The sequence below is a fragment of the Marmota marmota genome, unplaced genomic scaffold (genome assembly GCF_001458135.2).
Source record: "Marmota marmota marmota unplaced genomic scaffold, marMar, whole genome shotgun sequence".
Taxonomy (NCBI): Eukaryota; Metazoa; Chordata; class Mammalia; order Rodentia; family Sciuridae; genus Marmota; species Marmota marmota.
In genome coordinates this window covers 388,357-404,578 of record NW_026000349.1, presented here as the reverse complement: position 1 = coordinate 404,578, position 16,222 = coordinate 388,357, and the positions used below count along the sequence as shown (strand labels likewise).

Genomic DNA, 16,222 nt, shown 5'->3' with positions numbered 1-16,222 from the left:
GTGGGTGTGAGTTATTATTAGCCACTGGAATGGCTGGTCCTAAGTCTGACCTGTGTGGACAAACATTTCTGGACTCCCAAGTTCTATTTCAGATTAAGTTGTGTGATCTTTTTAATGGTGCATGCAATCTGCTTCATTTTAGAGACATTTGGAAATTATAGATATTCTTTCATGACCCCAAATTGTGTTCTTAAATATTCATTAGCTATCTTAATTTTTTAAATTTATTCTCAGCCATTTAAAATTAAACATGTATGTGTTTAAAAAGCCCAGAGGAGGGGCTGGGGATGTGGCTCAAGCGGTAGCGTGCTTGCCTGGCATGCGTGTGGCCTGGGTTCGATCCTCAGCACCACATACAAAAAAAGATGTTGTGTCCGCCGAGAACTAAAAAAATAAATATTAAAAAAAATTCTCTCTCTCTCTCTCTCTCTCTCTCTCTCTCTCTCTCTCTCTCTTTTTATAAAAAAAAAGCCCAGAGGAGATACACTTAAGAGTCAGATCTCAGGCCAAGTTCAGATGATTGTGCCATAAGTAGTTGAGGTAAGAGTTTAAGTGTGCTGTGCTGAACATGTTCTCTCAAGAATTCAGTTCTGGCAATTTGTTGTCTATTTTGAATTATGGAAGCATGACATGAAAATGATAATTTGAACCTCTGAATTTAATAGTTGGAGAAGCAATCTTATTGACATGCATAGTGCTATTTCAGCATTACTTAATGAACTCAGAAAACACAATGAACCCACACATTTTTTTTCTTGTGTCTATATTTAAGAAGTGATAAACATTGATTGATTTTGACAAAAAAGGACCAATATATTATGAGTCCAAGATTGAACTCCCAGAAAAAAACACGCACATTCATGTATACATATATACATGTATATATGCATACATATCTATATATGTGATATATGTATGTATGTATTATATATGTGTGTGTTTACACACACACACACACACACACATGGTTTGGAAACAAAGCATTGTTGAAATATTGTGTGAATGAATAAGAAAGTATAAAATTAGTGATGTGAGAAGAAAGCAAATATGGCAGAGAAAAATGTTAGATTCTGTCTACCCTAGCCTCACTTCTCTCACTCTTTGGAAGTGGGTCCTTTTTACTTTCCATGAACATCATCTTTGTTTGCTTTTTTTTTTATAGGTTACCATTGTGAGCTCTACAACAACCCTTCAGACTTCTCCATGGATGTCATCAATGGAGACTCCCCTCCTGTGATAGTAAACAGAAAGAAGGTCTATGAAGGTATATGAATGTCTTAGGTTCATAGATTTTTGCCTGGTTGATTTGGCTGAAGGTCAGCCATGTGGTGGCTCATTAAAACATGGCTTTCTGAATTCCTATAATAACAGTTAACATATAGACTTTATTATTCATAAGTGCTATGGATGTTTTTAATTGAATTTATGATGACCACTTTTGTGCTACTCTCAGTTGTAAAAGGAGTTTCCATTAAAAAATAAATATAATAATTTTTGTCATATTTTTAGAGACAGAAATCAGCACTTCATGTTTTGGAAATAATAGAAAACAAGGACCAAATATTTTTATTAAGACTTAAATTTTGTATGTTAAGGAATCTGTTTTAAGGATTTAGGGTTCCCATATTTCTGAAAAGGTCTGTGCATTTACAGTCACCATAAGATTTAGGAAGAAGTCATGTTAATTCCCTGTTATTCTGATGTGTAAAGCAATGATAATGCTAGTAGTAGTTTTTCTATATGTAAGCTTTAAAATTTGTTATCCACGAATTGGGTCACAGAAAAATGGATTCAATTATTTGGTTTAATAAGGTTTATCTTCTTTTTCTACTTTTATTCCAAAGTCAATGAGGCTGGACAGCTGTTTATGAGAAAACTGCGAATGATCAAAGAATTGGCTCAGTTTTATACCAAATCCCCTCTCCTCAGAGAAACAGAAACTGAATTAGAGAAACTTTCAGGTGGCCAGAATTATGGGAGCCTGTCCTTCAAGGAGATTACCTATGTCACCACCTTCTGCCATCAGTTCAGATGGATTTTCTGGCGTTCATTTAGAAAGTTGGTGGGTCATCCGTGGCCCTGGATACTTCAGGTAATCTTAGAGATTCTTATAAGCTTACTGTGAAATATTCACATGGGTGCAATTTGGTTCTGATATAGTCCACTTCAATATAATCTGTGTCTTTTACCCACCCTTCCATTTATTTGTCATCCCTACTTCATTTGGGATATAGGAGCAGTGCATAAAGCACAATTGTGTTTTTACATATACAAAGATTTTCTTCATTGATTTTCAGTGATGACATGTTTTAGGCTCTACTGTCTACTGAAATGACTTTTTAACATAAGAACCACAGTTTTCATATTTAAGTATTGTCACCTTCCAGGTGTATTGAGAGGCTGCATTCCTATTTCAGTCATGCGGTCAGTTTTTCCAAATGTTTCTGAACTTTTAATTTGTCATTCTGCCAGAGCATGGCCATTTCTGTGTCCTATCAATCAAAGGTAACATTTTATTCTTTGAGAATAGATCTGATATCTTTTGGAATCATGTCTAATAACTTAGATCCATCAACCTGGGTTACTCATTGTTCAACAGTGGGGTGATATAATGAGTTGATTCTTTAGTGTGTTTTATGATTTAGGTTTTTCCTACTGACTCTAAAAGTGGTTTTTATCTCATCCAAGACACGTATATGGTAGTTATGGACAGGGCATGAATAGAACATGGCTCCTTGGAATATACCAGGAATTGTGCCTATTTGGGGTCTCAGCTTCCTTAAGGAGAAAACACTAGACCCAGAGTCTCCAGGTTGCATGTTCAGCCTACTTGCCTCATCAGCAAACTTAGTCTTACAAGAGGAATTTAGTAGTGTTCAGAGAAGTAGCCATCTCTAGAAGAAGGGTAGAACCTTGAAGCTCCTGGAGTTTATCAGAACAACTCATGTTAAAATTTGTGAACACTGAAGTGTTAGTGTAGGAATAGGCAAACTCTTTTCAATAAAGGACCAGATGTAAATATTTTAGGCTTTGAGGGCCACATATGGTCTTTGTCTCAGGTGGTCAACCCTGTCATTTTAGCATGAAAATAGCCGTAGCTCATATATAAGCAAATTAACATAAAATTGTATTCATGACTCTGGAATTTGAATTTCATATAAATTACAAGTGCAATATATATTATCTCATTTCCACAACTTTTAAAAAGGGGGCAGAAAACACAGGAAAAGCTCATGGACTTAAAAAACAAAAAAGATAGTTGGATCCTAACCACTAACTCTTGGCATAGGGTTTTTAGTCTTGTATGGTTTTTATTTCTCTAAGTTTTTGATCATAGAGTTGTTAAAATATTTATGACTTCCTACTGATAAATCTTGTATCTCTTGAGTTATTGTTGTACTTTGGTTTGAACTACTATTTATTTACATGACTCAGAATTGATCTCTAACTAGAGGCTTCATTTGGTTTATTTGGAAATAATTGATGATCTGAATAAAATTTCATTTAATATGTCAAACCTTTCCTGAACCACCAATTTGGAAAACTTGTCATTAATCTCTTGGAGAGTCATTGTTTCTATGAGCATATTAAACACTTGACTATGTATTTATTTTGTTAGTGACTGCACAAACTTCTCTCAAAACACACCTTAAGAAATTCTAGTTAAATACAATTGGTCAAAAACAGAATAAAATATTTGGAGAAGATTTTTTCCCAGTGCTTCTGTTCAAAACTGAGGCTGGAGGCCAGATGCACAAAGATCGGTCATTTGCTCCAATGTGCAGTTTTATTTTGCCTTGTGTCTTTCCTTTTCTTCATGCAAGAATAACACAGGTACACTTTGAAAAACATGAAATAATCATGGGGTTCACTGATTTGCCAGTATATTAGAAAACTGACATAAAATAAAGAACTTTAAGCCTGTAGGAGACATCCTAGTGATGTGGTAGTATAAGATATCAAGTGTGAATGCAAAAGAAACAATGAATGAAGAGCTTCAGGATAACAAGACCGAATATAAGTTATCATTTATGAAGTATAGACTGCTATGTACCTGTGTGTGCTGCATATTAGCAGAGCCATCAGCATTTATTTTGAAAGCTTTATCTGCTGACATGAAGTATAGTGAAGATATGTCAGCAGAATGAATTTTCCCCTAAATTTCAGTCTTATGTTTAAGGACATCTTGTAAGTAAACTATTTAAATAATATTATTTGCAGATTGTGGTCTTCACAAACCAGTTTTTTTCAGATAATGATTTAGTTTTTTTCTATTTTGGCTTGCTTCTTGCCTAAAATGTTCTTCACAAATTACTTCATGTCTGGATACAATTATAACATTGATTATTTTTTTTTAACTTTGAAATTTTCAACATATATGTTAGAGTATTTTGTTTTAACCCACAAATCATTATTTGTCAATTCATCAAGTAAAACTTGATAATGTGACCCTTAACTTTTTGTTGATTGAAGCATCCCTAAGATAATTTTTATCCTCAAAACAAAAGTGATTTTGGAGTTGTCCACAGTCTGAGTAGGTGAGGATGGTGAGGAATTGTCAGCTCAGGTGGCTGCGTTGACCGTAGGCCTCACTGACTGAGGCTGAAGAAGCAGCAGAAGAGATGGTAATGGAGGCACTTGGGTGTTCCCAGAGAAAACTGGCTGAGTGCTTTGGTGACAATGATAGTACAATTTCCCATGCTGGACAGAACTCACCAGAGGTTGTATAGGTGGGAGCCAAATTACAACTGTCTTTATCATGCAAAATACCATCGTCAAAATTTATGTTTGTGCACTTTTAACATATTATTTATCCATTCTTTGGCACTGGGGTCAAACCCAATGTCTTGCACATGTTAGGCTAGCATTCTACTGCTGACCTACATGCCCAGCGCTGAAATTTCATTTATTTTTTTAATTTGTTTTCAATATGAGTCAAGTCATCTGTTTTCAATTGAACCTCTTGAAATATGAAACTATGCATGTGCTCTGAAACAAAAGTTGAGAGTTTTATCCAATTCTGAACTCTTATCCACTTGGATATTAATTTATTCCCCAAGTGACTTTGTCAGTTGCCTGCATCACTCTGCTATACTGTCTGGTGTCAGAGCTAGGGCTTGAACTGGCAGTTCCTGGTGAACACTGGGAGGAATCTTAGCTTGTCCAGTAGTCTGTTCTGTTGTTCTGTCAGTTCTCCGAACATTTTCAATTTAATTTGGAAAGCAATCTAATAACATACACTGCTTTATATTCTCCCAGAGACCCTGACAAAGTCATTTAAAGTGTTTATCTCCACAGAGGGATATGATTATGTAGCCATATATTGTATCATAAAAAATGATGTGGAAATTTTTTAACCTATAATTACAACTTTATTTTCATTTTTCTTTTGGAAAAGATAATCATTGCATTGATACTGGGACTCATAATAGGTGGCACTTTCCTTGCGCTAAAAAATGACTGTACTGAAATACAGAATAGGTAAGCAAATTTAAATACTGTTAACTTTGTTCAAGCTTATAAAGAGTCATTATGAATTTGAATTTATAATAAGTATGGGATGGATGTCATTCTTTTATTGGCAGTGAAATAAGCACACTGCAAAATGAATGGAAGAGTTAATATTTTTAAAGGTATGCATGTAGTGATAAGTATTCAACAAAATTTTGACCTTTCATCTATTTTAAGTATAGAGTACAGTGGTATCAGTTGCATTCACATTGTGAAATTATCACCACCATCCAGTTCCAGAACATTTTTTCATCTTCTCAAATGGAATTTCCATACACATTAAAAAGTAACCCTCCAGATTCACCAATCCCAATCCCTGGCAATTCTATCTCTGAATCTGACCAGTCTAGGATCCTCATACCCATGGACTGATACATTACTAGTCCTTTGGTGCCTTATTTTCTTTAGCATTATGTCCTTAATAATCATCCAAGTTGCAGCATATGTTGGAATTTCTTTCCATCTTAAGGCTGAATAATAGTGCATTGAATATATATGACATTTCCTTTATTATTCTTCTGTTTCTCAAAATGAGGGTTGTTTACACCTTTAAGCTGTGAATAATGCTGCTATGGTATACAAATATTTGTTTGAATTCCTGATTCCAGTATTTTATGTGGGTACCTAGCTTTGTTGGATCAAATGGTAATTCCCTTAGTTTTTTCAACAACTGCTATGCTAGCTTCCACTGCAGCTGCACCATTTTACATTTTTTTTCCAGCAGCTCACAAGAGTTCCAATTTCTAAATCTCCCCACAGGAATGTTATTTTTTTATTTCTTTAAATAATAGATGTCCACTGAATCTTTGGAGAAATGTCTGTTTAAGTCCTTTGCTAATTTTCAAATTGCATTGTTTGGGGGTTTATTGTTGTTATTTTAGTTTTTTTCTTATTCCTGGAATATTAATCATTTATCAGATATATGATTTTCAAGTATTTTCTTCCATTCTGTGGGCTATCTTTTCACTGTGTTCATAGAGTCTTTTATGAATAAGTGTTTTTAATTTTGAGCAATCCCAGGTAGCCTATTTGTTGTTTTTGTTGTTTGTGGGCCAGTTTCTTTGATATGTTTTTGTTTTGTTGGACTTGAGAATTGTACTCATTTCTGCCCAGCTGTTCTAGGGAAGAGGAATAGAATATTTATAGAGCAAGGAAGACACCCACAGATGTGACAGGAGTTATAGAGTTTATTGAGAAATACGTGTGGGGGAGGTCCAGTGGCAGTGTACCTCTGCTGCACTCGGTGCTGGTGGGACTTCACCAGAAAGTAATGCCTCTTATCTGTCTCCACACTGTTCACTGGTGGCTGCCTGATGAGCAGCTCACTCTCCACTGTGCTCTGGTCTGCCATCAGTTACTGCAGGGAGTCAGGTTCCATAGGTGAAGTAATGACATTAGCAGCATTAACTTACTTTTCTCCTTTCCTTTACTGTTGTTACTTGGGGGTTGTTTTGTGTACTCAGCTTCCGTGTTCTCACCAGAGGAGATTTCAAGCAAGAGACAAAACATAGTAAAAGTTTAACACATTTTACTAAGAAAGAAAGCACCCCCAAGGAAGATGATAAGTCTTCTTAAAGATGATGAGTTTTCTTGACCATTTGATTTTACTTGTTTATTTATTGAGCTCAGTTTCTTGGGGGTAAGTGGAGAAGTTGTTACAAAGTCCCACCCACGTATCACCCCTCAGCTCTGATTTAGAGACTACATTAGATTCCTAAACTTCTACAGGGCATGCTTTTATCTACAGGCATTTAAGTGAAACTTGAGGGGAAAGGGAGGCCAATGATGATGATATTAGAATGATATGCTAACAATGGAAGTCATCCTGGCCTGGCTGACAGGTTTTCTTTGGAACTTGTTTTAAAGAACTTTTGGTTGGTGGAATCTTGTCTTAATAATTCTCCTTTCCTGTATCTGGGAATCTCTGATCTGTGTAGAGGTCTCATTTCCTTCCAACCAGACCTGGATCAGGGTAATTTGCGTTTCTCTTATCTATGGAGGTGAATTTGCATACCCATTCCTTAGCCCTGGAAATAACTCTGACTGGCTTTGGGTAAATTTCTTCTTAAAGAAAACAAGTGAGGAGTCAGCACTTAGGCTCAACATAGGGAATTAACCTCTTAGCTGCTTATCCCCCCCACCCATGTCTATCTACCATCTATCACTTGCAAGAAGCAGCATCCTAAGAAATAACTGTCCAGGAACAAGTGTAAGAAAGTAACTTTCAACAGGTAACACTAACTTGCCCTAGTTCCAGGCATATGGAAGAGAGAGCCAGGGCACCTCAAGATAATATATATATGGAATTTTTGTCCCAGGAATGTTCTTATTGTTCCCCTAACTTGGCTAGATTTTTGGAACAAAAAGGGGCATTGAGGGCCTGGTGTTTTACTGTCCCCTTTTTCTTCAAGGATGTGTAGGATCAGTGGGTAGAATTAGAATTTTGTTGTTACATGAGTAGCACTTAGGTTAGTGCAGTGATTGTTACCTATGGAATTACCTTTATAAGTACCCTTAAAAATCTCGTTTCTTGATGAGACTTTTTAATGGCTGTGTCTGAACATAAGTGCTCAGCAAAATGTCACACACCTCAAAAACTGTACTATAGTACACAGTCATAGAGACACCACTGTGGAGACATAGAATTGGGGAGAGACCTCACGAGGTCACACTTCCCTATTTTAACCTGTATTTTTTAAAAATATGCTTAATATTATATCATTACAGATATAAAAAGTTCTGTGAGTAGGAAACTTTCCTAATTGTATTGAATCAACTGTAGTGTTTTTTTCCTCTTCTGCAGAGCCTGGTCACTCTATGTGCTGACTGTGTTCCAATGTATCATGAGTATCTCAGCCAGGGATATTTTCCTGATGGAGAGGAATCTTTTTATGTGAGTAGGTTTCCACTCTGGGAAGTAGCCTGAGAGCCAGCTGGTCAAACTGGTAACATTCAGAAGTAAGCCAAGGATGTAATCTGGGAGATTACTAGTATTGTTTTCTTTTATTTTTTTTAGTTCATTTAATTGACAAATGTAAATTGTATACACATATAATGTGCAACCTAGCTTTTGAAGTCTGTATAGGGATTGCTAATATTAATTGAAAAGAAGCATTCAGGGATGGAGTAGAAAATCAAGAGGAAGTGGGGTCTGCTACTGAGGGAAAAGAGAGTTTCATGGTTAGATGTGGTCAGTGAATCTCAGTGTTACATAGAGAATAAGAAATAAATGGGCTGAAATTATCTTTTTGTTTTTAGCAAACAGTAGGTCATGATGGCACTTGAGGAAAAAGTTTAAGAAGCTCAATAGAGATTAAAGGGTGGGATCATCTGCAAATTAGAGGTGGGAAGTAAAACTGACAAAGAATTTAACTTCCCTTACTGGATGGAGGAGTAGAAATGGCAGAGGAGAGCCTTACAGTAAAGAGCAGACTGGTTTTGTCTCTTCTGTTTTCAAAGATGGAAAAGATTTTCCCATACTTACATGCCAAGGACAGGCATCATCAGAGAGTGAAGGAATAAAGACATGGGTGGAAGAGTTTATGAGAGAGAGACAAGAGGTAGAGGAAAGATAAGGATTTGGTAGCTGACAGGGCTGCACTATGGAGATGTGATCATTGAAGGAAGAAGACTTCTTTTTTCTTTTGTAACATGAGAGTAGCAGAAGTTAAAGGAGTTTAGGGATGTGCAGCTACATTGGGGCCTTGGAGAAAATCAATATCACCTTCTTCATACTCAGAAGTATGGAGAGAAGAAAAGGCTCTGTTACACTTGGATAGCCCCTCAAGGACTGCTCCTCAGGCAGAGCCAGCCATAGAGGAGAAGCAGAGTCTCTGAGGGGAGTGAGGAGATGCAGACTCTGTCCCTGGAGGGGTGATGTGGGCCAGAGTGGGCAGCAGCAGGAGGGGTGCAGTCATGAGAGAGGGTCACAGCAAGAGCCTTGGGGGCTGATACCCCAGGGAGGTTGCACCTGAGGTGGAGAAGGGTGTAGGGGGTCAGCCTGGAGCCTTTGGGCAGCTACAGTGTCAGACCTGGTGGCACCAGGAGTCTTCACAGCAGCACCTCCTCTGGGCTGTGCCTCTTGGACTAATATGGGATGTGTGGTGTTTTTGTTTTTAAGACTTGAATACATCAGTGGATACTACCAAGTGTTATCTTACTTCCTTGGAAAACTGGTATTTGATTTACTATTCAAGAGGTTTTTTCCAAGTTTTATATTTACTCTTGTGGTATACTTGATGTTAGGTAAGTAACAAGACAAAGAGCATGTGCCTTTAGTCTTAGATATGAGCTGATACTAATTTGTATTTTCTCTTTGTAAGGATGTTCATAGTTCTCCAAACTATAAACTAAGCCAAAAGCTATTTAAGCATTGTATTATCTCTAATATAGCATTATCTCTAATGCTAAATGTGAGCATTGTTTAGTCTTTTCCTAAACAAACTTTGGGGAGGGCAGTAACTGGGTTTTAAACCCAGTTAGGCAAGGGATATACCACTTAATTTTATTTTTATTTTAACATGAGACATTTTAATCTTGATAAATTGTCCAGGCTAGCCATGAGTCTGTTGTCTCAAGTCTTCCAAGTAGCTGTGTTTACCAAGCCAACCTTGTGCCCTTGTGACCAGCTCAACCAAACTTTAAAACTGGTTTTAAAACTACATTTTATGACAAAATGCTGTGTGTCATACACAAATATTGAGGAAATTTATAAAACTACTTAAGACTATCCTGGAGGAGCTGGGATATTTATTGCCTATTTATCTATATTTCTCCTATCTCTCTACATATATCTCTGTATCGAGATAAAATATAGATATGTAGGTAATATCTCTGATATCTATAGATATTTATTGAGAGGGATAAATAATCAACATACACATACATTCTCTCCATCTCCTTCTATGGTGAAAGAAAGATGGTGACTTTTAAAGTAGACTGATTCAAAAAAACTATTTAATAAAACTATTTTTTGGTGGATATGGATGTGTTTGTGCATTATGCTCAGGTTTTCTGCCACTTTCATTGCATGAATATTTCCATCTGTCACACACACACACACACACACACGTGCACACATGCACACACACACACACATATAAACACACCAGAAATACCTATTTTTTGACAACACACAAGAGTAAGAACCACTGATAGAGCTTAACATCTTCCATTTTACAAATAAGAGTTGTGTCATAAAGAATTTTTCATGAAATCTAGACCCCCTAGACTCCTCTTTGGTGTTCCTGAAGCTGTTTCAAAATCTTCACAACGTATGACCAGAGCATGAGTTTATTATCATTTATATAGTTATTTAACCTAACCATTCTGTATCACAGAGCCATATATGATCCTTTGTCTAGGGAAGTCTTCCATTATGGAGAAACTCTCCATTTCCCAAGACACCAAATCCACTTGTGGAATCCGAAAGCCAGTTTCTTCACTAATGCAGTTGCAGCAAACAGTGAACAATGTGGTGATGTTTGGGTACATCAATATGTTCTTGAGTCTCCTTAGCCATTTGTGTTGCCTATATCTCTCCATCTCAGCAACTTTGATATTGTTCATAATTACATGTAAAGGATAGTAGGTATTACATGGAAAGGTCCTTCATCAGTAAATGTATGAAAGAAAACTGTGATAGCTTTGTGCAGTTACAAAGAGGGAAAAATGAAACAGTGAACCATGATAGTTGGATCATGTTTGTCTTTTTTCATTTTGATATTAGTTGACTGGAAAATTATAGTTTTCTTTGCATGTTGAACATTCTGAAATACAAGGTGACCTAGACAGTTGCACTGACCCCTTCTTTTCTTTCTGAGGGCTGAAATGGGGGATAACAGCTTTCCTCATCATAATGATTACTGCTTTGATGGTGACTTATTCCACCACTTCCATGATCTTGGCTATAGGAATACATGAGAATGCAGCATCTGGAAAAACACTTCTGGTGACTTCATATTTTGTGTTTATGCTGGTGAGTAGGAACCTGTGTTTCTTTGAGAGGGAATTTCTCTCCTTGTTTCTTCATGCACATTCACCTTCATTAATTAGAACTTCATAATCCAGAGGAACTATCATTGGTGCATTCCCTCATAAAAAAAGACTGGTTACCTGCCTGCCTTTGATGCTGGTATTAGAGAATTGCCAGCTGTTTACCCATAGCAGAGATGGTTTGGTTGGATTCAACACTCTCCAAGGTCACAGTGAAACTTCATGAGTGTGCAGCATGGGGAGTCTAACTTGAGTTTTAAAATAATGGAAAATTCCCAAACATATGTATTATGCTCAAGTTTCCCCCTAGTTTCATTTCATGAATATTTCCATACATATATATCTCACATAAAAACACCAGAAATACCTATTTTTGACAACACATCAAAGTAGGAACCACTGATAAAGCTTAATTATTTCTGGCTTCCTGATGATCCCTTATGTCAATATTTCTCTGCTCTTATTTTGTTTCCAGTGGTTACTTAGTTCTAATATTACATGCCTCTAAAGATTGTACTCACAATGATGAATCAACAGATGAATGGAACTACTTACCACTATGATTTGAACTAAACAGGAGTGCCTAGCCATTATATGTCCTTTCTGCTACAGTAGGAGCAGATGTCTTTCAATATGAAGCAGAATTAGCATAAGTGCTTGCCAAAGTTTAATTCTTCTGTTTCTAAATTTGGCAACTATCAATGTATATCATTGAGAAAGTGATGTCTTATTTTATGTTTCCTATACTGTCATTCAGTAAATGAAGTGTTCATCAATAAATTAAGGTGTTTTGTTTATTTTGTGCTCTGACTGATTCACATGTAAAGATTTCTCTGTGCATATTTAGAAACCATAAAACCACATTTTACTTAGAGATGCTGTGTTATATACTGAGAGCATGGAGTGGTCAAGAGTAAATATATGCTTGCACAGTACAACACTGTCATTGTTTTGCATATCCCAGGGCATGTCACACCAGTTAAGTCAAGTGTTATGTGGACCGCATAGGTGTCTCTTTTTCATCTCGAGCATCCCCTCCTATCATCATCATTGTGATACTGCTTTCTGTTAGCTTTAGGTGAGGGTATCGACCATTTTTTCAGCTATACTTTATCACATTATTCTCTTTATCAATTTTAGGCTTTGGGTCATGGGAAGCCTGCATTTTGAGCCCCAAAATTACACCAAAAGTTATGGATATATAGTGCAGATCCTTCTAAATAACAAATCATATTGTATGGAAGTAGAGGGGGATGTGTGATGATCAGGATTTTCTGGCATCTGTTCCAAAGTATCCTTAGACATGGAAATGATTTAAAATATACAAGATATGTATATTTACAGCATAAAAATGTACATGGGTTACATACAAAACTATGCCATTTTTAAAATAAGGGATTTAAGCATCTGCAAGTTTGGGTAACTGTGGTTGAGATGGGTGGGTCTTAGAACCAGTTCCTTAGATACTGAGAGACAGCTGCATTTCTTAATCTTCCATTGTGTACAGTCACAGGGGAGAGCTAATGACATATTCCTGATCATTAAGAATTCTCCAAATAAATAAAACCTATTATACAGATTATAAGTATATTTTCCCAAATCTTCCAAATAAGTGAAACATATAATATAGTTTATAGGTATATTATCCTTCCTTTAATACCATAAACTGACTTAGCTATACAAAGGTATAGATATTCAAAAGACAAAGATTAACGTTTAGAGTAAGTGAAAGAATTTTAAGAAAGAGTAGATCCTAGCAGAAATGTTTAGATGGTGATGGAGTTCTTATAGAGGACCTTGTTCAGAGTTCCTCATAAAAACACTGCACCAGTTCTGATACTTGGTTTTGCTTTTCATAGGTTTTCTTGGGTATGTCATTGAATTTTGAAACCATGGCACCTCAGCTCTCCTGGCTTCAGTACTTCAGTATTCCTCATTATGGCTATATGGTAAGTTGTCTTCATCTGTCATTGTGAGGGGTTCCTAAGCTGGGAACAAACAAAATCAAGCCTCATCCTCTCATTTCCCAGCCATGAGCTTTGAATGTCTCTTATCTAGGAACTGTCTTTCAGAAGAAATGCATGAATATTTGTTTAGCCTTGGTAATCACAAGGTCAGAGATTTGTTTGGGGTTTTCCTCAGTCACCTAATTGTTTCAGAGAGATGAATGGTGGGAAGAAATCTCAATAAAGGGGAAGAATTGACTAATTAATGAAAAACATATTCAGTTCAATAAGGGAATAAATGAGGAATGGGAGACTGGAACACATAACTTATATTAAAAGGGAAATTAGAAGAGAAACAAAGACCATGTAATACTCAGAGCCATACTGGCTTTAGCAAGTTAATTGGCTCCAAAGAAAGCTGTGTTTTGACACAGTACAATCAAATTGCTATTTCCAAGAATTACAACTGGTTTTGATTGAAACAAACAAGAAATATTACCATAGATCAATAATAAAATAATAATAATAATAATAATAATAATAATAATAAAGATTAATTTTGAGAATATAACTGAGATACTTCATTGTCACCTTTTATTTTTTCTCTTTTGGGTACTAGGTACATGCTCAGCATGTGTTCTAACACTTTGATATATCTCTAACTCTTTTTATTTATTTTGAGACAAAGTCTGACTAGATTGAGTTGGCCAGGCTGATCTTGAACTTGAAATTCTTTCACGTTGGCCTTTGAAATTTGAAACAATTTACCTTGTCCTGCTTCCCCATTGTATTATAGGCTTTGCAGCATAATGAATTTTTGGAACAAAACTTCTGTTCAGGACACAATACAACAGTAAGCAAAGGCTGTTCCGGCAATGTGATGTAAGTTGAATTCAATATCATAATACATTTGTGTTTGCTTACTTTCTATTGCGGTGTGATATAGAAAGTCCCCTGAGCTTAGAAAAAGTCCAAGTCCTTCTAGGGTCAACAGGTTTTCTGTACCTAAGTTTTCTCACCCCTGAAGTAAGCCATTGTGTACTAATAATGCATGGGAACATGCTGTGCCTTTGTTTTACTACAGTCAAAATTGTATTTAATGTAAGAAATTATGTTTTGAGCTTTTTAAAGATTGATGTTTTGGTTGCAGTTTTGAATTAACAAGAGAAAAAGAAAATGCCAGTATGTGAAATCTCTTATATATTTTTGAAATAATTCTTCATAATAACAAATTTCTATTTTTAATTACTGACAGGAAAAAAAAAACTCTGTGAAGAGGGTTTTCTTTATCTTAGTTTGATCTGGGTGTGACATCTTTGTAACACAAAAGACTATGCCACACATGGTGGTCAGGATGAAGTGGATGGGAAAAGTAGGACGAGTTAAGGAGCCACCACAGGCTTCATACTTATATAATAAGGCTTATCCTCAAAAGAGGGAGGAGAAAGCTTCTCTTACAGCAAAGAGGCCATGAATGTTCTTGAAATTTCTAAGTTTGAAAAGAAGCACAAGAATGGCATTAGCAATAATTGTGACTGCACCAGCTGTTTTTAGTACCAGCCACTTTTCTAACCTGTGGCAAGAACACTGCATCCTGCTCCACCAGCTGCTACCTAAGGTTTGGCTGATTCCTGGCCCTGCTGGTATCTTTCTGAAGCTCAGTAACTGTGATGCTCATCACAGTCTTGGTGAAAGAGCCTTGTAGTATAACTCTGGCTGGCAACCCTTGCTCCTTCCTGGTCCTCGTTTTAAAATTCTTAGCCTATGTTCTTTGAATGGCTGTCTTGTGGATGAGCAGAACTATGCAAGGGCCATAGGTGTCATCAGTTAAAGCTGAGGGTTCATTACCAGAAGTAAGTGAAAAGCTATCTGATCAATACTTTCTTTGAAGAGAATAGCATTACAAATTTGGAAATGAGTTCATCTGTGGAGGCTGGAAACTTGGTTCACAGTGTGACTGCAAATTTGGCCAAGCTTGTGAACTCTAATTCTCCTCTTTTAAATGTGAGTAATATCAATAACCCTTTAGATTGATTTAGGGTTTAACTGAGTATTTAGGTACAAATTTCTTGGCATAGTATCTAATAAAATTGTAACCATTTGGGAGAAGGAAGATGGCGGCGAGGGGAGTGCATTGCCCCCGTGTGCTGCTTCACTGTGTGGGAGTATGACAAGTCAGGACGGCTAAAGGATATCTTGTTAGGAATTTCCAGCAATAGTGGGGTGCTCCGGAACCTGGAGGAAGGATTTCCATCGCACGAGGATCAGCTACGGGGACTCAAACGCGAGAGGTTTGTCGCACGGAGGGTAACACTGCTTATTCAGCAAATCGCCCCGCGGCTAGAGTTTGCAGCGCGCGCTGGGATAGAGACGCAGGGTTACAGCGCTGCAGTTTCTGCCAGCCGCGCAAGCACCGTACTCAGGGCTGAATTCTGGGTTCGAGACGGGGAAGGAAGCGGTCCATCTTGGTTCTCCACACCGGTCAGACCACAGAGGAGGCCAGCAGCCACCATGTTGGTAAACTGACGTCACCTTCCCTGTTTTCAACTGACCGCAGCTCATTCAGCCATAGATCAGGTAATTTCAGGCTGCAATTCGCCTGCGGCTTGCAGACAGATTGCTAGGGTTCAGCGCCTGGGTGCTTCTTAGAACCTGAGCTTATCGGAGCGAACATCGAGCGAGGGGCGGCCGAGTTCCGGCTCCCAGAACCGTCCCGGAACCGCCCTGGCCCAGGGCCGCGGAAACTGCTTCTCGGTCCGGGTCCTGCTGAG

General features: G+C 37.2%; 1 protein-coding gene across 1 annotated transcript in view; it reads left to right on the top strand.

Moving 5' to 3' along the window:
• Window positions 1-16,222, top strand: part of LOC107160721 (broad substrate specificity ATP-binding cassette transporter ABCG2-like) — a 127,627-nt gene that overhangs the window by 88,892 nt on the left and 22,513 nt on the right. Inside the window, exons 10-16 of the mRNA XM_015507356.2 lie at window positions 1,163-1,264; window positions 1,845-2,092; window positions 5,399-5,481; window positions 8,315-8,404; window positions 9,632-9,756; window positions 11,334-11,488; window positions 13,365-13,454. Of these exons, the coding sequence (XP_015362842.1) occupies window positions 1,163-1,264; window positions 1,845-2,092; window positions 5,399-5,481; window positions 8,315-8,404; window positions 9,632-9,756; window positions 11,334-11,488; window positions 13,365-13,454 (893 nt within the window). The remainder of the gene's footprint in view (window positions 1-1,162; window positions 1,265-1,844; window positions 2,093-5,398; window positions 5,482-8,314; window positions 8,405-9,631; window positions 9,757-11,333; window positions 11,489-13,364; window positions 13,455-16,222) is intronic.